Below are 23,335 nucleotides of genomic sequence, written 5' to 3'. Positions count from 1 at the left end.
CCCTGCGTAAAGTACAAGCCATGCTTTCTGCTGCTTGTTTTTCCATGTGCCTGAAGGAAATTCCTTACGAGAGGTTTTTTTTTCTTCATCTTAAAATCTAAATAAAAGGGTTTTATGGAGCAGAATATGGAGTGCTCGATAAAAAATTTTTTTTTAAACCAGACAAAGTATGAATTGTTTCCATCTTCCCATAACTTTAGGCTTAAGCTCTTTGTATGTTATTTGAAACATTTCACTTTATTGATTAAACATTGGCACTGGTCAGAAGTACACCTTTAATGATGAATATGTAGTTAGAGCTATGTCACAATGTATTATGACTATAGTACACTGAGCTGAGCTGACTTAACCAAGATGTTAATATACAGCTAACAGTAACAGAGAAAGTGGATATAGAGCTGATGACATCTCTACTGTTGTCACTGGTTTCAATATTGGTTTGGGGTTTGTCCCTGATCTGGAATTTCCTTGTGCAAATTTACCACAGCATATAGTTCATTTTCTGTACTGTATTTCTCAGTGCTATTAAACTTTTGTAATGCTTTTCCTTTCCTTTTTTCTACAACTAGGTTTTGGCTCATTGGTGGAAACCCTTAAGTGCATTTTTGTTAGTTTGATTGTTTGCTTGTTTGTTTTCATTTTTAAGGATTGTAATAGTGTTTGTCAGATTTTTAAACCACTTTGAATAAGAGAGTCTGTTGAATAAATCATGTAAGTTAGCTTGCATTATACACGTTATGATTAGTCTCAGATTTTTTGCACTTTTATTTGCTATTGGTCTGACTGGATTTTTTCAATACAGCATCTTCCAAGTAAATATACTATATGGACAAAGGTTTGTGGATACCTGACTGTAAGATTCACGTGTTTTTGAATGTCCCTTTCCACATTTAATTCCTATTTGCTGTTAATGATAATTAATGTATGTTAATATTAAGCTCCAGTCTTCTGAGAAGATGTTCCACTAGATTTTGTAATGTGGTTGTGGATATTTGTGCTCATTCAACCACCAGGGTGTTAGTACTGATCAGGTACTGATGGATAAGGAAGCCTGGTGTGCAGTCACATTCTAATGCATTGTAAATGTGTAAAGCAGGGTTAAGGTCAGAGCCCTATAGGGTATATAGCTGGTAACAGTTTGAATAAGAAGCACACATGGCTGGAAATCTGTATCTATAAATACATATTAATAGATTAGTAAAATAAGTCACAGTAAAGTCATTCTACTTTCAGCACATTACTGTTCAGCAATGAAATAGTATTAACATAATCATCATTCTGTGGGAAAAAAATATCTTGTCTGATTTTCTGTACTGATATGTTCTGCCCTTAAACTGCCACTAATGGCCCAGTCCTGTATTATATTACAGCACTGCCTTTGCTTATTGTGAAGACATATGTGCATGATATGTGGTCTTTGTTAAATTAGAGCACAAAAGAAACTCTAATCAAGAGAATATTGGTTGTCGAAGGGCCAGCAGTTCAGCTTGTTTCCATGCAATTCGAGGTACAAACAACATAGCGTGACATTAATGTGTAGGTTTTAACTCTTTCCTGTGAATTAGATGAACTGCTTTAGTTTAACAAGCATGCATGCCACATCTGTAATACGGCTGTTGTTTTTGCAAGAAAAAGTATGCCTGTCCCATGTTTAACTGCATTCAAAAACTCAAAATTTTTGTTACTGTATATATATGCAATAGACTACAATTATATAGTAGAGCCTAGACACTAATCACTCCTCATAATACAGAAACCTGAGCCTATACAAGTTTATACAAAAGGTGTTTAGTGCTATATGAAAAACACCATGTGACTTGAGGAGGTTGCACAAGATCTTGGCATGAAAATGATAATACTAGAACTGTAAGTACATACACAGCTTGCCTAGTGTTTCTCAAAACAGGTCTCAACACAAAGCATGGGATTAGAGCAGATTCATGATGTGCACAGCAGTGCCAAGCAGCAGGATTAAGGTAAACAGGTATATATATTGTGTATGAGTTTGATATTCTGCACATTTTTTTTCGCTTAATAGCAGCTTTAAAAGCTGTCAGTACAGCAAACAATCCGCTGTGATAAGCTGTAAATTGTGTTCCTGCATTTGTACAAGATTACATGTCCTCCTCTGTATTTATACATCAGTGTCTAAGAAAGTGACAACTTTTATGGAATGAGTACTGAGTACTCAGAAGACTTCATACAACACAGGAAAGATAGCAAAAAGAGACACACGACATAAAAAACACATCAGCATAAATAAGCCTCATTGTGTTGTAAGCAATGTAAAGTTCACAAATGAAAATCAATGCAAATAAAAATACATAGCTGACAAAATATTTGCCATTATAACCATCATATATTAGTTTATAATTACTATTATGCATGATTAAAATTCCTTCAAATATATTGAATCGGATAAGCACTAACCACAAACAATACAGTTTCTCACAATCAGCATTTGCAAGCCATCCTGTCCAAGTTGGTGTGAGCTGGTCTGAGCCAGATACAGTACATGTGAAACTTCAGCCTAAACTCCCTTAGGCAGCAGTTCTGTGTAAGATAACATACAATTAGGCCTTGTGTGGTATACAGGATGTCACTGAAGTCCATCCACTAGGAAACCAGTACAGGTGACCTATATACACATGAATGGACGAAATATTAATTTTTTTTACATTGGTTGTTTCAATTAATATTAAAAATGCAACAATATGCATTAGTAGAGTGCATTATTGCCTGTAAGTGGAAATGAGCACTAGGCATATTATTATTTTTATTTTTTTACAAGTACTACGAAAAGCAACCTAACACATTGTTTTTTCGTTGTTGTTGTTTTTTTTTTTTTTGTTTTGTTTTACATTTTCTTATACGTACATATATTAAATTTGTCCCTTGAAGCATCTTGATGTTGAAACTATAGGGGTGTGAAAAAGTGTTTGCCCCCTTTCTGATTTCTTCATTTTTTTGCATGTTTGTCACACTTTAATGTTTCAGATCATCAAACTAATTTAAATATTAGTAAATATACCACAAGTAAACACAACATGCAGTTTTTAAATAAAGGTTTTTATTATTGAAAAATCCAAAACTACAAGTGTTTGCTCCCCTGTTAAAACTATGGTTTATCGCACCTGAGTAAATTTTTCTAGCCACACCCAGGCCTGATTACTGCCACACCAGTTCGCAATCAAAAAAACACTGTATAGTACACTTATAACAACATAAAGTACACATAGATGTACCCTGCCTGACAGTATAGTTTATTTTAATGATTTACTGATACTGTTTGATTAATGTTTGCATGGGGATTGACAGCTTTTTTTTCTTTTTTTTAAATACAGGTAGGTGGACATTAATGAAACAATGAGCAAAATAGTTTGTCCAAAAGGTGTCTTTTGTTTGCTACATACAATTAAGTCATGTCAACCAACATTAAGACACTTCCTTTACCATGTAAGCCAAAGTTGTAATCTCAAAGCACTTCAATTCCATGAAACAATAATATTTTAATGAAAAGAAATAATAACACACACACATATTAGAAAGATTAGGTGTTTGACAGCGACTATATTTATTATTCGTTTAATCCTAATACGGGGGTTAAACTGAACATTTTAAAACACTACTTATTTATATTAACCTTAAATCACACAACACTTCTGTACAAACTTTTTGTGTAGTACTCTGTGTTATAGTTTACAGAGATTACATATTAAACATCTTACTTTGGCACAAATAACTGCATTGCCAATCATGATTCTTTATTACATCATCCAAAGAGGAAGTGTTGGTGGAAAGGTTATGTTTGTGTCTTGTCCTGGTTCAGGTCCTATTTCCTAGCTATCAGCCAATGGGTGAGGCTGGCACAACCTGAAATATAAACAGAAAAAACTAAGACACACTTGAGACCTAGCACTAATTCAAGTACTGTCTGTATTTAAAAAATATGCAGTTGCAGTGTTCTGTTTTGTTAATTAAATAAGTATTTTGAACACAGGGTTTGCATTTACACATAAAGTCTGTCAGAGTTAAAATGGTATGGCTGATGGTTTTGGTTTCTTGCACAAGCATAATGATTTTTTAATACGTAACAGTGCCAGCAGTTTATTTAACTATTACATCAGAGCCCTCGATTCATATGTCAGAATGAGGATTTATTGTTTGCACAGTAAATAGGAGCTCAGCTTTTAAGGTTCAGAAGGGATCTGAATGTTGTCAGTTCAAATTACAGGACTGCCTGTGAGTCTATGTGTGGACCTTGAGCAAGCTTCTTAACCCACATCTGCTCGGATTTAAGCCATAATTGTACACTCTATTCATTCTAAACAGCTTTGAATAAAAGTTTAGCAGCAGAATCCTTTCAAAGAACTGAAATAAACTGGGCCGAAATTACTGAGAAATCTACGTCAGAGTATTGGACATTTTATTCTGCTTCAAGAAGCAAACAGGCAACCAGGCTCTAGAGTGAACACACGTGAGGAAACAGAGACTCCTATGGGACAGAAAAGGTACTTCATGTTCATTTAAACATTTCTTTGCCACATGGGAATACTCAAAACATCCAACTGCGGCTGGGAAAATGAACACAATGTTCTCTACTAAGAAAGCAAACACCCACATACACACACCCACACACACACTGGAAGACTAGACGCTTCACAAGTTATACAATGAACAGAATAGAAAAGGGATTAATTTGTGGAAGATTATTATTATTATTATTATTATTATTATTATAATTATTATTATTATTATTATATGCAGAATGTCACTAAGCTTTAAACACATTTAATCTGTGACAGTACCCGCTGTACAAATCAACATTAGGTGCAATTACATGGAGCATTGTAATCAGTCTGAATGAAAATGCTCCATATAAACACCTCAATCGGATTAAAAATGCCCAAGCAAAATGAAATTGTCATTTGTTTTAAAGGGGTGGGATAAACCTTTCTATAACCCAAACAAAATAAAAATTATTCTATGTAAACACTTTAAACTGATTACTTGCAGAAGATGTACACCAGGGGTGGCCAACCAGTCAGAGACCGAGAGCCACATTTTTGACTGTGTTACCGCAAAGAGCCACATCATACACATGGGCACACATGAACATCACCCATCCCTTCCTCTTACACACACACACACACACACACACACACACACACACACACACACACACACACACACACACACACACACACACACACACACACCTCTGCTCAGCCAGATTTATTGTAAATGTCACACACCAACATAGTGACAGAAATTTACTCCTACAGTTCTAATACCACAGGACAGTCATTTTCAACAAAGAACATTGTGTGCACTGTCTCTCACACACACACAAACTCTTAGTTTAACCAAGTCCACAAACAAAAATATAATAATTTACAATAGCGTTTTTCTTTTACTATGAATGTTACTTAGTGGGACTTTTGGCATTCCTTGCCTTAAATAATCCCCTTCAAATCTGCCTCGTATTCCGTTGTTGCCACTCGAAGCAATTCTTTCACGTGTGTCAGTCAGAACAGATCAATGCTTTGATTTCACGTGTTACAGGGTAGAAAACAAGGACTTTGTGTTTTTTTTTTATGTGCGTGTTCACTTCGCTTGAGTTTAATACGGTATTTTCGTCAAATGCGCATGTGCGTGAGATGAATATACCGCAGGGGTGGGCAATTCATTTTTACAAGGGGCCACGTGAGAAACCTGAATTGTTTCAGAGGGCCACACCAACGATAATATTTTAGGGATGCACCGAAATGAAAATTCAATTCAAAAGGCAATGAAATCCATATTTTTTTGTGTTATACCTTTTGCCTTGGCACATCACTGGAAAACTTTTCTACCTTTTCAAAAACGTCCACTACAGACGGAGTGCGCATGCTCGGATTGACTACTTTTCTGCGCCGCGTTCTTCTCATATTTAAAATGGCAATCGGGATGTTTGGATTTCAGGTGATAAATTAAACCCGACTTGGAGAAACTCTTTGCAGATACACCCCCTCTTGAAATTTCAGCATTGCATGTTTTGCAAATCGCTATCCGCACACCGCAGACATGTTGCTCTTATCCAGATAACCATGTTCTGCTGCGCTTTTTTATTGCGTCATTACAATTGTGTTTTTGCCGTGTTGTTTCGGTGATTTAGGTATTTCCGAAAATTCTCGGTGCATCCCTGTAATTTATGATTGGCCTCATGCCAAGGTCTGATATACCGCAAAGTTTCCCAGTAGGGGCATTTAAGTCTTAAAAATACCGTATTGAACTTAAGCAAAGCGAACACGCACATTAAAAATCAAACACACTAAAATCGATATGAACGTAAGAGCTGCATGAAACCAGCCATAGAGCCGCATGCGGCTCGCGAGCCGCGGGTTGGCCACCCCTGATGTACACGAACCTTCTTACTGTGCTCTAGTGAACACCGAATTGGTTTACTACAACGCAGTATTTCGCACAGTTTCCTAATTTGTATAAATCATCCGCGACACGCATAATTAGGGGAATTGGATTTTTGATGGTCAGCAATACAACGGCTCCCACCAGTCCTTATTTAACTTTTTACTTTCACTTATTACATTTTTATGCAAATATATGAACTTGCTACTTCTTACATTTTTAAAACAGGCTCAAATCTTTTTAGTGACATGATCGATATTTTTTCTTGTCACTGCGTGCTGTTTTGAGCCCATCAACCTATTTTCTGTCATTAACCCAGCCATTAGGGTTGCACGAGCCAGTGCACTCTTAGTGCCGGTCCCCAGTCCGGATAAATGGGGAGGGTTGCATTAGGAAGGGCATCCAACGTAAAACGTGCCAAATCAAACATGCGGATCACGAAAGAGAAATTTATACCGGATCGGTCGAGGCCCGGGTTACCAACGACCAACAACGGTATCGTTAGACAACAGGGTGGAGGTGGAAATTGGGCTACTGTTGGCCGAAGGAGGAAAAGGAGAGGAGGAAGATGTTGGTCTGTTGGTTGGTTTTGGAGGTGAAGAAGAAGAGGAGGAGTGAAGACTGAAAGAAGAATAAGATGGTGGAAACTGAAGGAGGAAGACTGTAGTGTGAGATTCAGGGAAGAGGTCAGACAGGGACTCGGTGGTGGTGAAGCGGTGCTGGATGATTGGGCAACTACTGCAGAAGTGATAAGGAAGACAGCTAGAAAGGTACTTGGTGTGACATTTGGAAATAGAAAGGAAGACAAAGAGACATGGTGGTGGAATGAGGAAGTGCAGGAGAGCATAAGGAGAAAGAGGTTGGTGAAACAAAATTGGGATCGACAGAGTGATGTGAAGTAGTAAAAGTAGTAAAGTAGGAGTAAAGTAGGCAGGAGTACAAGGAGATGCATCAGCAGGTAAAGAGGGATGTTGCGAAAGCCAAGGAAAAGGCATATGAGGAGCTGTATGAGAAGTTGGACACTAAGGAGGGAGAAAAGGATTTGTACCTATTGGCCAGGCAGAGGGACCGAGCTGGGAAGGATGTGCTACAAGTTAGAGCAATAAAGGATGGAGATGAAAATGTGTTGACCAGTGAGGAGAGTATGTTAAGAAGATGGAGGGAGTATTTTGAACTGCTGATGAACGAGGAAAATAGATAGAAGTTTGGATGGTGTAGAGATGGTGAAGCAGGAAGTGGATAGGATTAGTAAGGAGGAAGTGAAAGCAGCAATTAAGAGGATGAAGAGTGTAAAGTCAGTTGGACCAGATGACATACTGGTAGAAGCATGGAGATGTTTAGGAGAGATGGCAATGGAGTTTTTAACAAGATTGTTTAACAGGATTTTGGAAGGTAAAAGGATGCCTGAGGAATGAAGAGGGAGTGTGCTGGTACCGATCTTTAAGAACAAGGGAGATGTGCAGACCTGCAGTAACTGCAGGGAATTAAGTTGATCAGTCACACCATGAAGGTATGCAATATTTGCTTTGAGAATGTTAATGGAGAAGTTTAGAGAAGGTCAGAAGGAGTTGCATTGTTTGTTTGTGTATTTAGAGAAAGCATACGACAGGGTGCCAAGAGAGGAGTTGTGGTACTGTATGAGAAAGTCAGGTGTGTCAGAGAAGTATGTGAGGGTGGTGCAGGACATGGACTGGTTCAATGTGGAGGTTGGACTGCATCAAGGATCATCTCGGAGTCCTTTCCTGTTTGCATTGGTGATGGACAGGTTGACAGACGAGGTCAGACAGGAGTCTCCATGGACTATGAAGTTTGCAGATGATATTGTTATTTGTGGGGAGAGTAGGGAGCAGGTTGAGAAGAGCCTGGAGAGGTGGAGGTACGTGCTGGAGAGAAGGGGAATGAAAGTCAGTAGGAGTAAGACAGAGTACATGTGTGTGAATGAGAGGGAGGGCAGTGGAGTGGTGCAGTTGCAGGGAAAAGAGGTGAAGGTGGAGGAGTTTAAATACCTGGGGTCAGCAGTGCAAAGTAATAGAGAGTGTGTTAAAGAAGTGAAGACCTGCGTGCAGGCAGGGTGGAGTTGGTGGAAAAGAGTGACAGGAGTGATTTGTGATAGAAGGGTATCTGCAAAAGTGAAAGGGAAAGTTTATAGGACTGTGGTGAGACCTGCGATGTTGTCTGGTTTAGAGACAGTGGCATTAAGTAAAAGACAGGAGGTGGAATTGGAGGTAGCAGAGCTAAAGATGTTGAGGTTTTCGTTGGGAGTGATGAGGATGGACAGGATTAGAAATTAGTTTATTAGAGGGACGGCGCATGTAGGACGTTTTGGAGACAAGGTGAGGGAGGCGAAATTGAGATGGTTTGGACATGTGCAGAGGAGGGACATGGGGCATATCGATAGAAGAATGCTGAGGGTGGAGCCACCAGGAAGGAGGCAAAGAGGAAGGCCAAGGAGGCGGTTTATGGATGTGGTGAGGGAAGACATGCAGGTAGTTGGCAGATGTAGAGGACAGGTGGGAATGGAGACGGAAGATCCGCTGTGGCGACCCCTAAAAACATAATTTACTCACCTATCATCATTCCAAATCTGTATGACTTTCTTCTTCAGAACACAAAAAAAATATTTTGAAAAAAGGATTGGTATCCAAACAACGGCAGGGTCCATTGGCCCGCATTGGTCTTGTGTCCATACAATTGAAATTATTGGGTAGTAGCATTGTTTGGTTACCTGATGTCCTTAAAATATTTTTTGTGTTATGCTGTAGAAAGAAATCCATATAGGTTTGAAATGACAAAATTAATGATGGCAGAATTTAAATTTTTGGGTAAACTATTCCTTTAACTGATTTCTGTAGCTAATGTACAGTAATTTGTATCTGTTTTTAGGTCTTGTTAGGAATGCTGCACTCATTTTTTTGCCAGCAGTATTTAAAGAAAATGAGAGCTTCTAGGGCACTTGACTTGAATTAAAGGAACTGTTGATTATGGGGTAATTTTAAGTCTATTTGATGACTCTGTTAATTGGTGAAAAACATTTAAAAAGTGAAATGTCCTTCACCAACCATAGTGTTCAACGAGACGTTTTCAACAGTGTTGTTTTCTGATCCTCTCAAGGCTGAAAATGCAGCAATATAAAGAACAACGTGAACATTATAAGAGAGGCAGACATTGACACAGGCCATGGGATGTCTGTTTGCAGTCTATTTTCTTTTCAATGTGCAATACGTGGTTGCCATTAAGCACACAATGACTTGTATTCAAAAATATTTGCTTAAGCTTAGATGTCCCCATGACACAACACCAATACCTGTTTAAAAAATGTAAAGTCAGATTGTGTAAATTGTTGCACTATTTAAAATTTTAAATTGTTCATGTCGTTGTTTTCACTTGCGTTGTGATTTTTATTTTCGTCATTACATAGATACAAGTAAAAGTACTGTATTTGTACATAAACAAGCTTATTTGTGTTTATTAAAAATCGAAAATAAATTCAAAATGTATGTAATAAATTAGAAGTTTTTGAATTTTCTGGATTATATATTTTTTTTTATTCTAATTTATATTTTCTAATTCAATAATAAATTGTATAACTCTTTTAATAATAAAGAACCCTTACCTAGTTCTAAAAAAGAACCATTTAACTTGAAGTAAAAGAACCACTAAGGGTTCTTTTAAATCTTCTTCTTCTTCTTCTTCTTCTTTCGGCTGCTCCCATTAGGGGTCGCCACAGCGGATCATCCGTCTCCATACCACCCTGTCCTCTATATCTGCCTCTTTTACACCAACTACCTGCATGTCTTCCCTTACCACATCCATGAACCTCCTCCTTGGCCTTCCTCTTTTCCTCCTACCTGGTGGCTCCATCTTCAGCATTTTTCTACCAATATAATTCATGTCCCTTCTCTGCACATGTCCAAACCATCTCAATCTCGCCTCCCTCACCTTGTCACCAAAACATCCTACATGGGCTGTCCCTCTAATAAACTCATTTCTAATCTTGTCCATCCTCGTCACTCCCAACGAAAACCTCAACATCTTTAGCTCTGCTACCTCCAGCTCCACCTCCTGTCTTTTACTCAATGCCACTGTCTCTAATCCATACAACATCGCAGGTCTCACCACAGTCCTATAAACTTTCCCTTTCATTCTTGCAGATACTCTTCTATCACAAATCACTCCTGTCACTCTTCTCCACCCACTCCACCCTGCCTGCACTCTTTTCTTTACTTCCCTAACACACTCTCCATTACTTTGCACTGTTGACCCCAGGTACCTGAACTCCTCCACCTTCTCCACCTCTTCTCCCTGCAACCGCATCACTCCACTGCCCTCCCTCTCATTCACACACATGTACTCTGTCTTACTCCTACTGACTTTCATTCCCCTTCTCTCCAGCGCATATCTCCACCTCTCCAGGCTCTTCTCAACCTGCTCTCTACTCTCACCACAAATCACAATATCATCTGCAAACATCATAGTCCAGGGAGACTCCTGTCTGACCTCGTCCGTCAACCTGTCCATCACCACTGCAAACAGGAAAGGGCTCAGGGCCGATCCTTGATGCAGTCCAACCTTCACCCTGAACCAGTCTGTCGTACCTACTGCACACTTTACTGCCGTCACACTGTCCTCATACATGTCCTGCACCACCCTCACATACTTCTCTGACACACCTGACTTCCTCATACAATACCACAACTCCTCTCTCGGCACCCTGTCGTACGCTTTCTCTAAATCCACAAATACACAATGCAGCTCCTTCTGTCCTTCTCTATACTTCTCCATCAACATCCTCAAAGCAAATAAGGCATCTGTGGTGCTCTTCCTCGGCATGAAACCATACTGTTGCTCACAGATGGTCACCTCTTCTCTCAGCCTGGCTTCCACTACTCTTTCCCATAACTTCATGGTGTGACTGATCAACTTAATTCCCATGTAGTTACTGCAGGTCTGCACATCTCCCTTATGCTTAAAGATCGGTACCAGCACACTCCTTCTCCATTCCTCAGGCATCCTCTCCCCTTCCAGAATCCTGTTAAACAATCTGGTTAAAAACTCCACTGCCATCTCTCCTAAACATCTCCACGCTTCTACCGGAATGTCATCTGGTCCAACCGACTTTCCATTCTTCATCCTCTTAATCGCTGCTCTCACTTCCTCCTTACTAATCCTATCTACATCCTGCTTCACCAACTCCACATCCTCCAACCTTCTTTCTCTCTGATTTTCCTCATTCATCAGCTGCTCAAAATACTCCCTCCATCTTCTCAACACACTCTCCTCACTAGTCAACACATTTCCCTCTCCATCCTTTATTGCTCTAACTTGCAGTACATCCTTCCCAGCTCTGTCCCTCTGCTTGGCCAATCGGTATAAATCCTTTTCTCCTTCCTTAGTGTCCAACCTCTTATACAGTTCCTCATATGCCTTTTCCTTGGCTTTCGCCACATCCCTTTTAACCTGCTGCCGCATCTCCTTGTACTCCTGCCTACTTTTCTCATCACTCTGTCGATCCCACTTCTGTTTTGCCAACCTCTTTCCCCTAATGCTCTCCTGCACTTCCTCATTCCACCACCATGTCTCCTTATCTTGCTTTCTATTTCCAGATGTCACACCAAGTACTTTTCTAGCTGCCTCCCTCATCACTCCTGCAGTAGTTGCCCAATCATCCGGCACCTCTTCACCACCACCAAGCCCCTGTCTGACCTCTTCCCTGAACCTCACACTACACTCTTCCTCCTTCAGTTTCCACCATCTTATTCTTCTTTAAAACCTTACTTTCCTCCTCTTCTTCTTCGCCTCCAAAACCATCCTACAGACCACCATCCGATGCTGTCTAGCTACACTGTCCCCCGCCAACACCTTACAGTCTCCAATCTCCTTCAGGTTGCATCTCCTACACAGAAGATAATCCACCTGTGTGCACCTTCCTCCACTCTTATACGTCACCCTATGATCCTCCTTCTTCTTAAAATACGTGTTCACCACTGCCATTTCCATTCTTTTAGCAAAATCTACCACCATCTGCCCTTCCACATTCCTCTCCTTAAAACCATACCTACCCATCACCTCCTCATCACCTCTGTTCCCTTCACCTACATGCCCATTAAAGTCTGCCCCAATCACCAATCGTTCTTTCCTAGGTACACCATCTACCACTTCATCTAATTCACTCCAGAATCTTTCTTTCTCCTCCATCTCACAGCCAACTTGTGGAGCATAGGCACTGATGACATTTATCATCATCCCTTCAACTTCCACCTTCACGATCATCACCCTATCAGAAACTCTCTTCACCTCCACTACACTCTTACTGTACTCTTCCTTCAGAATCACCCCTACACCATTTCTCTTCCCATCCACACCATGATAAAACAGTTTAAACCCACCTCCAATGTTCCTGGCCTTACTCCCTTTCCACTTGGTCTCCTGAACACACAACACATCTACCTTTCTCCTCTCCATCATATCAGCTATCTCTCTCCCTTTACCCGTCATAGTACCAACATTTAAAGTACCAACCCGAACCTCTACTCTCCTACACTGCTCCTTTTCCTGCCGTCTCTGTAGACGCCTTCCTCCTTTTCTTCTCCTCCTTCGGCCAACAGTAGCCCAATTTCCACCGGTACCCTGTCGGCTAATGATACCTGTGGCGGTCGTTGTTAACCCGGGCCTCGACCGATCCGGTATGAAATTCTCATTTGTGATCCGCATATTTGATTTGGCACATGTTTTACGCTGGATGCCCTTCCTAACGCAACCCTCCCCATTTACCCGGGCTTGGGACCGGCACTAAGAGTACACTGGCTTGTGCCCCCCTAATGGCTGGGTTTCTAAGGGTTCTTTTAAATGAACCCATTAAAATGTTCTATATAGCCATTTTGGGGTTCCATATATATGAAGCGGGTGATAGAACCATTTCTGGTTATAAATAGAACCATTACTTTTAAGAGTGAGTAATGACTAATTTTTTACTCATGTACATGTCAGAGCCTTTACTTCTTTACTTTAACTTAAGTAAAAAGGTGTAGTCAGTACATCAACTTTTACCAGAGTATTTTAAAACATGAGTATCTGTACTTTTACTTAAGTGAATGTGTGTACTTTTTCCACCTCCGCAGCCACGAAAAAAATCAGCTTCCTGAGCCTGTCTTTTCCTTAGACCTTACAGCAGTAGTATTCCTACATATTCACGCTGTTGCTTGATTAAGAGCAACCCATATTACATTAAAAAAAATGTTTTTTTTTTTAAAAAAAAAACTTTTTTTTAAGAGCCCTTTTTTTTAAGAGCCCTTTCTCCATGTTTATAAATAACCATGATACACCATCTAGTGGCTATTTAGTAAAACAACACTGCTGGGCATGTGTACACCTGGTATGTAAACATGGCCGCTCACGTGTGAAAGTCGTTAATTTCAGTGGAAAATGTGTTCCCAGTTTAAATTTTTTTTTGCATATTTACCCTGTAATGTGTACCCTTTTCCCTCATATATAGCAATTATATTGAACTGCTGTGGTGGTTCTAGCTTAAATGGCGCCCTGAGCGATCCATGCCATGATCCCCACCGCTGCCAATGCAAAAAAAATAAACTTTAGGTTACTTTCGTAACCCCGGTTTCCTGATAACGAAAGTGAGGTATCTCAATGGGAATCGCCTCGGGCGTGACCAATCCTGGAAGCACCAATCATACCACGTCTGGTATCATACCATCTCACTATGGGATATAGACAACTCCCATATTGCAGATATGCTGTCCGAAGCAGGCGTGTCGAACAACTCAGTGATGTGTGATAAAATTAACACAAGCTTCCCACCCCTCACCGAAGAAAGCGGAGATGTGTGAGACATGAAACAACTCCGTTATAATGTTTCCATCTTTTTTTTTTTTTTTTTACACACTCTGGACGGAATTAACCAGCGAAGGCGCCGTGAGGTCCAGCCTATAAAATCTGACAAAAGTGTGCATGCCGCTGCACAAATGTCCTGAATTGAAACGCCCTTAAACAACGCCCACGAGGTGGCCAAGCCTCGGGTACTATGAGCCCTCAGCCCTTCTAGAGGGCTAAGACCCCTGCTATTATAACCCAATATAATGGCTTCCACTAGCCAGTGGGACAGGCGCTGCCAAGAAAACAGGTCTTCCCTTACGAGAATCAGCCCATGAAACAAACAGCTGATTACTCCATCTCAATCCCTTCGTCCTGTCCACATGACATAACCAATGGATGACCAATAGTTTTTCCATCAATCCCTACATGCAGAAACAGTGGTGAGGTAAACCTTAACGGTTGAAAACGCCCTGCCCTTATCTAAAAGTTCTTGCAAAAAGCACAACACCTCTGCCACAGAACAGTGAAAGGGGACAATCTGCCTTTGCGCGCACCATAGCTCAAATATACTCCATTTCCTCTCATATGCAGAGCACGTCGAAGCTGCTCTTGCACTCTGAATCGTCTCAATCACCCTCGGAGGCAAACCTGTGACACTTAGATGCAACCTCTCACCTACTCTGTTCGGTGCCAGGTGAAAAATCTCTCCGCGCACTCGCGAGAGGAGATCCCTGTGCAACTGGAGAGGCCAGGGTCGATCGTGCAGGAGCTGGATTATCTCCGTCAGTCACAACTTCCCTGGCCAGTTTGAAGCGATCAGTATTACTGAGTGACCGCATTCTCTTACTCTTTTTTTTTAGAGTCGGCATGTTCAAACTCAGCAGAGGAAATGCGTTAAGCAGTACGTTTGGCCACGGGTAAGTCAACGCATCCATACCCATAGGTGCATAGTTTCTCGCCAGAGAAAAGAATAGAGGGCATTGAGTATTTTCATGCGAGGCGAAGAGATCTACGGCAGCCTGGCCGAAACTCACCCATAACAGGCTCACTAAAATAATGCAAGACAATCGGTCTAATTGTGTGTGCTAATTGTTCAGGCCTTCAAGGCTATGGGGCATGTCCATGGCAGATCTGAAGGTGGTTGCATTTTTACTCGATCTGCATCTTAGATACCCCAAGTAGTTTTGTTTCCTTTGCGAGTGGGACAGCGGAGCAAGAAATTCACATTGCGTGATAAAGTACTGGCCACCTCACAGGAAATTGTTTCCTGGAAAGAAGAATGTTGCACATGACCCACTAGTTGATCCGAATAATATATTTCTTCCACCTTTGTACATCAAACATGGGCTGATGAAAAACCTTGTAATGGCTATGAACAAGCAAAGTGAAGCCTTTGCATACATGCGACAGATGTTTCCATGCATCAGTGATGACAAGATAAAAGTAGTTGTTTTCATTAGCTCACAGATCTGACAAGCGATGAAGGATTGTAACTTTGATGGCCTTCTGCAGGGTGCTATGTGTTGCATGGACTGTTTTCAAGATTGTCGTTTCTAACTTTCTGGGCACCAAACTATGTCGAACAGGTTGAAAGTCTGCTTCAGGAATGAACTGCACCCTAAGAAACACCTGCAACACCTGAGACTAATCAGTGCGCTGTTTCAGTCCAGAGATGTTAATAAAGGGGAGCGAGACACCAGCCTTGGGGAGAGAGCCATCAAGCATAGATGAGTGGAAGAGTCGCAGAACAGTGACTAAGCGCGGGCAGGTGCTGGAGAAATACATGCTGGTCCACGAGGAAACTCGGGCGGCGCTGAAAAAAGAAAGTGCAGAGAAAGAAGGGCCAATCTGCGGGTGTAATATCATATTATGCTGCAATATCATAGCATAGGCCTATGCAGCTGGAGAAGCTACAATGTTAATGCAAATTGCAGTTCTTAAAAGCCCAATGTGTTACAGAAATTAGAAATACATATTTGTGTTTAGCATGTACAAATCTTTTTGGTTTCACGAAAAAATGCAGAGGAAACAAAAATATTCATAAAATGTGTTGGCCAGTGTTATAGGTTTGACCTTAAGTCAACTCTGGGGACCAAACATCAGATCCGAACTAAAAGCAGTGCTGCCCTCTGGTGGACAATTAGCTTAAACATGAGCATCAAATCCTTACCGAAGGTAGTGCTGCCCTCTAGTGGATAAATAAAGCAACACTAACACTACAATAATCATTAAAAAAAATTTGAAAATGTATGTTTTAAGAATTCCCCCAAGAAAAAAAAAAAAAAAAAAATATATCAAGGGTATCACATAGAAGTTTTTCTGTTTGCTTATGCCGTTCTGATTTGTGAATTATATATATATATATATATATATATATATATATATATATATATATATATATATATATATATATATATATATATGTGTGTGTGTGTGTGTGTGTGTGTGTGTGTGTGCATTTTAAATGATTTAATTAGCATTTTATTTATTTTATATATATATATATATATATATATATATATATATATATATATATATATATATATATATATATATACACACACTTTGCATTTTATTTATTTAATTGAACCATTGCTATGAAACAATTTTTTTTTTATTTTACGCTAGATATTTCTCCTATATGCTGCTCATTTTTTTAATAAAAAAAAAAAAAAAAAAAAAAAAAAAAAAAACTGCATATGGACTGTGAAAGTCCATCCATGAAATTAAATGGTCATGTGATTTCAATTTACATTTGCCTGCATCTTAAAAGCCCACAAAGTTTGTTAGAAAATATATCTAAACACACAGTACATTTGAGCTATCAACACTGATTCAGGGCAAAGCACAGGAGAAATCATCAGGATTTCAATGCTTTGCAAACAATGCTTTGATTTGGATTTCTTTTTTGTTTAGTTACTTTCTGTTGTTTTAAATCAGGGCTCTGACTGGACCACTTTAGGACATTTATAGTTACAGTACATATACATTTGTCCCTAATTCACTCTTTTGTTGTCTTGGCTGAGTGCTTAGTGTCATTGTCATGTAGGATGGTGAACCTTTGGCTGAGCCTGAGGTTTTTATTGATTATATGTACTTGGCTCCATTCAGCTTTTCTTTCCTCCTTACCAGTTGCCCAGTCCCTGCTGCAGAAAAACACCCCCACAGCATGATGCTGCCACCATCATGCTTCACTGTTGAGATAGTTTTGGGCATGTGATGAGTGGTGCCTGATTTCCTACAGACATAATATTTTCAATTGAGGCCAAGCATTTTGGGTTTTATCAGAACAGATAAATTTGATCCACACAGTCTGAGACTTCCTCAGGTGGCTTTTGGCAAACTCCAAGTGGGCTTCTATGGGTTTTGCACTGAGAAGAGGCTTCCATCTAGACACTCCATAAAGGTTTTTAAAAAAGAAGCACCAAGAAGGTGCTAATAGAAAAAAAGTCACTAAATTCTGAAAATCACAACGGGTTAATAACTTTGCAAGTTTTTAAAGATACATAATAAAAAATATATTCAATGATTGCAATAAAAAAAAAACTGTATTTGACTGGCTTGCAAAACTTTTATATAATTGACCTGATGTACTTGCCATCAGGTCAAAAACCTCCTGCCTGCCAGAACTAATAATGCAACTCTGCTATAGTGTGATTTACGTCTGATCCATAAGCAACACTTGCACATGTTAACAGGTGTGTGAGCTGCCATAGCTCAGCTTCGTCTCTGTACATCTCGAATTTCCCCTGCCACTGACAATCAGTCAATTCTTGCAGTCTATATGCTGCTCCTCCTGGGAGCTATCGGGTTATCACTAGCATACCACATCAGCTTTAGTTATTCTTGTCCCTAATGTACTTCACTTAGATCAATTAATGCAGTATTTACACACTAATGGTATTCTATTTTGGATGTAAAGCATTGAAAGCGAAGTTGAGGCATTTAAGATCTTAAGATAAAAAAAAATAATAATTTACATGACACCATGAATTCTTTAAATTTAATGAGCCATTTCTAGAAAACATGAAGCATAAAAACTGTATGCAAATTTGATGAAAAAATGTGTGAAGTGCACATATACTGTATATCTATTTATTGTTATATTTAAAAAAATTGACAATAATCCATATCTATATACACAATAATATCCGATATTGTGCTTATAATCTCAAGTACCATGTGGCTTTGGAGAAATGCTGACAAGTGTGTGAGCAACACTTGAAGTGCTCAACTCCACCTCCAGCATCTTAATCTTCACTGCTGGTTAAAAATGCACCAGCCACAGTAAAATCAGCCTCAGTAGACGTCTCGCCTGAAGGTAAGAAACTCCGACATACTCAGATGTCCTGTTCTTGTCAAAAGTAATTGCTCAGAAAATATGCTTTAACACTGCTCACACTGACAGCAGAAATGTATTTCATTGTTTTTATTTTGTTTAGTAACCTGAAATCTATCCAGTGTGCTTCTTCAGTGTCATTATCTTTCAAACTTTAAAGATGCATTTTTTTCATTTTGTATTTTGCTTTTTTCCCCCCACAGTGATTTATTTATTTAAAATAAATCACTGTACAGTATCTTGAAAGTCTAAAATGGGATAAGTAAAATCTGTGTTAAGTTATATATGATGAGTTGTCTGCTTAATGTACAAACCATGTGGTAAGTGTTATTAGTTTAGAGGTGTTCCTTTTGCTAATTTATGTTGTTGCTGTAGCACCATGGTACTGTAGCACCTTGTACTTTATATGATAAAGCCTTCTTGACTTAAATATATAAATTCAATATCATTAACTTAAACAAGTGCCTGTTTAAACTTTTACCACTTATAAATATGGGTTAAAAACATACACAGTGCACAGGTCATCTGTGATTTATGTAGCATAGTAAAATGTAATGATTAGAATTAATGACAGGTTCTGGATGGCATCCTGCTGTCACTGTGCCCAAGACATGTTTCACACACATGGCTTGTCATCAGCTCAGTTTTTTGGTTTTATTAGTGTGCTTGTAAATGATTGAAACAATCCAAAATATGTATACATGAGGCATGGCAATTAAAAAAAATATATAATGATTTGTTAGTTTATCATAAACATTGAATAAGATCTAGTGTAGTGTGTGAATCTTAAATAAGAAAATAACTAAGTATGTAAAATAATAAAATACAGCGTCTGTCCATTTTTGTAAATTATAGAATATAGATATATTATATCTAATATATTATGCATCATATCTACAGCATTCAGTTTAGTAAAAGCTTTAGTTGCATAGGTACTAAATTTATGACTCAAATCACTTAAAATAATATGTTTGAACCTCGCTAATAAGGTAAAGACAATGTTTAATATACATGGTATCTTTGTGGTCAAAATAATTGAAATGACCAAAAAGATTATGCACTTGATACAAAAGTACACTAAATTTGCTGTATTAAATACTCTAAGGACCAGTCTATATATCTTTAAAAAGGACCAGTAAATTACAGTCACATGGACTGGAAAGAAGAGTAAATAGTTTTTTTGTAATACTAATGCAACTGAGTAAAATATAAATGATGTGAGGTGAGTTGCTATGTAAGACAGAATAAAGTTATGCTTTAAAATCTAACATAATATCTACAAAGGCTTATAGTTTAATATGATTATTAATCCACTCCTGCAGGGAAAAAAGGGGAAAGGATTTTAAGCCATTTGGACTCACTTGAGATATTAAACTATCACTGAATTGCCTTCCTTATGTTAGTGACACAGTTTAGGGGTTGTTTCTATGATTACATAGGTGTGAATTGTGTAGAAAGTCTTAGAGTTGACGATGTGGTAATTAAAATTTTTACCTTCATTTTTTTCCCCCACAGTCTGGTCAGACATAAATGTGATAATTTCCTGAAAGCTGCAAGACCAGTGCTAACCAAAAATTAAAATGTCAGAACATTCTAGCAGCTTGAAGCCAGACATTTTCAATGATAGAGCCTACATGTCAAAAAGAAGCATCAGAAAGACTTTAATTAATAAGATACGGTATATACCTCTAGAGAGTGAGATCAACACTAATGCTAAGGAATCACTGTCTTCCACTGTCTGTGCCAGTGAGATGAATCCAGTGTGCTGTGATTCACAGCAGGAAAAGAAAGTCTGTAAAAACATTAGCGAGATCCAGATGGTTGGATCGGAGTCTGAGGAAGCGTCCAGGTTTGTGAAACTTGAGGAAGACTGGACCAAGTTCGAATTGGCACCAGCTACAGAAACGCAACATGAAGCGACTGAAGATAACAACATAGCAAAGCCATCCAGGGAACATGAGCCAAATTTGGAACCAACACAAACAGGCAAGCCGCTTTATATCTTCGCAGCTATGAAGAAGCGAAGAATGGAGGGAGATGCAGAAAATCGCCCTTACAAGTGCCCTTACTGCAGTTGGGCCTTTAAGAAGTCTAGCAACCTACTGAGCCACATGGAGACACACAGCGGGTTGAAGCCACACGTGTGCGAACTGTGCGGAAAAGCCTATGCACATCAGGGCACCCTGCAGCAGCACAAGCGGCTACACACAGGTGAACGGCCCTATAGCTGCCCATTCTGCGACAAGACCTACACATGGTCTTCTGACCACCGCAAGCACATCCGCACACACACAGGTGAGAAGCCATACACATGTACAGAGTGCGGCAAGGAATTTGTGCGCTCGTCAGACCTTCGTAAGCACGAACGCAACATGCACACGAATGACAAGCCATTCCCATGTCATGCTTGTGGCAAGACCTTCAACAAACCTTTAGCTTTGCTCCGGCATGAGCGTACACATCTGGGTGAGCGGCCTTTTGGCTGTCCAGACTGTGGCAAAACCTTTGCCCTTCCTTCCCGCCTGGCTGAGCACCAGAAAGTTCACAGCGGCTTGCGGCCGTATGTCTGCCCAATATGTTCAAAAGCCTTCACTAAGTCCTCAAACCTGACCGAGCACCTGAGTGTGCACACAGGTTTTCGTCCACACACGTGTGCAGAGTGTGGTTTAGCTTTTGCCATGCACTCACGCCTGCTACGGCATCAGCGCACCCATGAAGCCCGACGACTGCAGCAAGTCCTTCTTACACCGGTTTAGTTGTTTTGTTCATTACTTAGCAAATCATTTTTAAATATTTTGTATGCTGTCTTTTTAAACATAAACAATATGTTAGAAACAGAACCTCTTCCCATGCTGCTAATGGCCACCAGGACTGAAAATAAAATATGGAGGTGATGAATAAAGCCTGCCTCTTCAACTTTTTTGGTTTAAAATTACAAACAAAACTTCTCTTAACAGGCTATATTGATATGGCTTTTAAACTCTAAGCTATACATCAGGGATTTTTATATAGTTTACTAGACTGTGGGACGGCAGAACAGAAAAGTGTTTTACAAAAAAGAGATTACACGCTCATATCCCAATGATGCACTGCCTTGACAATCTCAGTGACTCTAGCAAATACTAGTAGCATTGTTATTCCTGTTGTTTTTGGTTAGTGGTTATTGTATAATAGGAGAGAAAGATGGTTATATTGGTTTAGCACTGTTGCATCTTTTAGTAACTTGTCCGTATATAGGTATGGTTACCGCAACAAGAACAGGGTTAATTAATCTGGCACAATTTCTGCAAAACACAGATGCTTCCAGTTTTGTCACCTACTTCCTGATGGCAGTAAATCTTTTCTCAGTCTTACTGAGTTCACCAATATCTATTCAGAGCCACGCTGCCGTGGAAATCTCTGCCATCTGAGTGCCTCTGTACTACATTTAGCACAAAAGTAATTTAAGCCGGTAGCAAACCCCTGTAATTGAAAACCATCAGGACAACTTGTTCTATATGTTGAGCACACGTTTGAGCTGGCCTAGGGACATAAAACTGAAAGAGTAATCTATGCTATACTGTTGTTATGCCTTGTGCTGACATGTTTATATGAGTGGTCCCTATAAAAATACCATTCCGAGCCAAAGCACTGACTACTTCTGCTAGATCTAATGTCATCATGTCTATTTTACAGAAACACAGAAAGGTATTTTTATTTTCTATTGAAAACAATTACAAATCTCAATAACACATCACACATCTCTTTGCATAATGCTTTGGTTACACTGTTTTATTTATTTATTTTTTTTGTTTTTGTTTTCTTTCATTTTTGTTACTTGCATTTTCATTTTTCTTAAAATAAAAACCTGCACAAAGTACAAAACACTGCCGGAATTTTATATAATGTTAATAGACCTGTGATGTTAGTATCAGCAGATCTTGCTTTCTTCCAGAACTGTTACTGTCGCATTTATTCTGGGTATAGAAGTAGTATAAGTAGCATAATTTGTATTCTAATATAAATATAGACAAAATATATGTAAATAAAAAAATCTGATTCAGATTTAATTGTTTTTAATTGTGTAATATAAAGCAGAGTGAAACAAGGCCCTTCTGTCAACAGAATATCCTCATCTCTCTCTCACGCTCTCTCTCTCTCTCTCTCTCTCTCTCTCTCTCTCTCTCTCTCTGACACCCTGCCCCAGCTGAAACCCGCTGTGCAGACTCATGGTAATCGGACCCATCATCCATCTTGTGGAATTCTGTTGTCCTAATTAGAAACTTCCCCGAGGAATGTAAATTATGCTTACAGTCACTGTCATGGTGGTTATCTCAATATAGAACCAGTATAAGGCACATAACACACTGTCCTTTCTTTTTATTTTCTCCCATTATACAAGGCCTATTAGTAATACTTTCTGACATATATCAATTGTATTAGTGTGGTAGTGCAGAAGAAAACGCTATGAATGTTTGTAATAATACATCAACACTTCAAATCATACAGTATAAAACAAATATGCACTGAATTAATTTACAAATACAAGATATTCCAATAATACAATTAATAAGTGGATGCATTTATAGAACATTTGATATGCTCAGTCAGTGTGCTCACAAAACATAACTTACAAAATAAGGTAGTGCCATAAACTAAACAACTGACACTCATATTGTAATTATCAGGTGCTTCTGTAGAGCATAATAGTGGCAATTATTATGATGTAATACATTTTAATACTGCATTATACTAAATTCATTTCAGAATTTAAGTATAAAA

The 23,335-nt window shown here is 39.1% G+C and overlaps 1 protein-coding gene across 1 annotated transcript; it reads left to right on the top strand.

The window, feature by feature from the left end:
- Positions 1–17,368: 17,368 nt before the first annotated feature.
- Positions 17,369–21,543, top strand: znf648 (zinc finger protein 648). The gene has a single exon (XM_083559266.1). The coding sequence runs from the start codon at positions 20,155–20,157 to the stop codon at positions 21,328–21,330; it is 1,176 nt and encodes a 391-aa protein (XP_083415392.1). The 5' UTR covers positions 17,369–20,154; the 3' UTR covers positions 21,331–21,543.
- Positions 21,544–23,335: the final 1,792 nt, after the last annotated feature.

The sequence above is a fragment of the Silurus aristotelis genome, assembly GCF_946808225.1.
Source record: "Silurus aristotelis genome assembly, chromosome: 2".
Taxonomy (NCBI): domain Eukaryota; kingdom Metazoa; phylum Chordata; class Actinopteri; order Siluriformes; family Siluridae; genus Silurus; species Silurus aristotelis.
Note: the sequence above shows the minus strand (reverse complement) of the source record. Positions and strands in the feature narration are given on the sequence as shown.

Coding starts and splice junctions, on each gene's coding strand:
- znf648 (XM_083559266.1), top strand. CDS start 20,155: ATGTCAGAACATTCTAGCAGCTTGAAGCCAGACATTTTCAATGATAGA.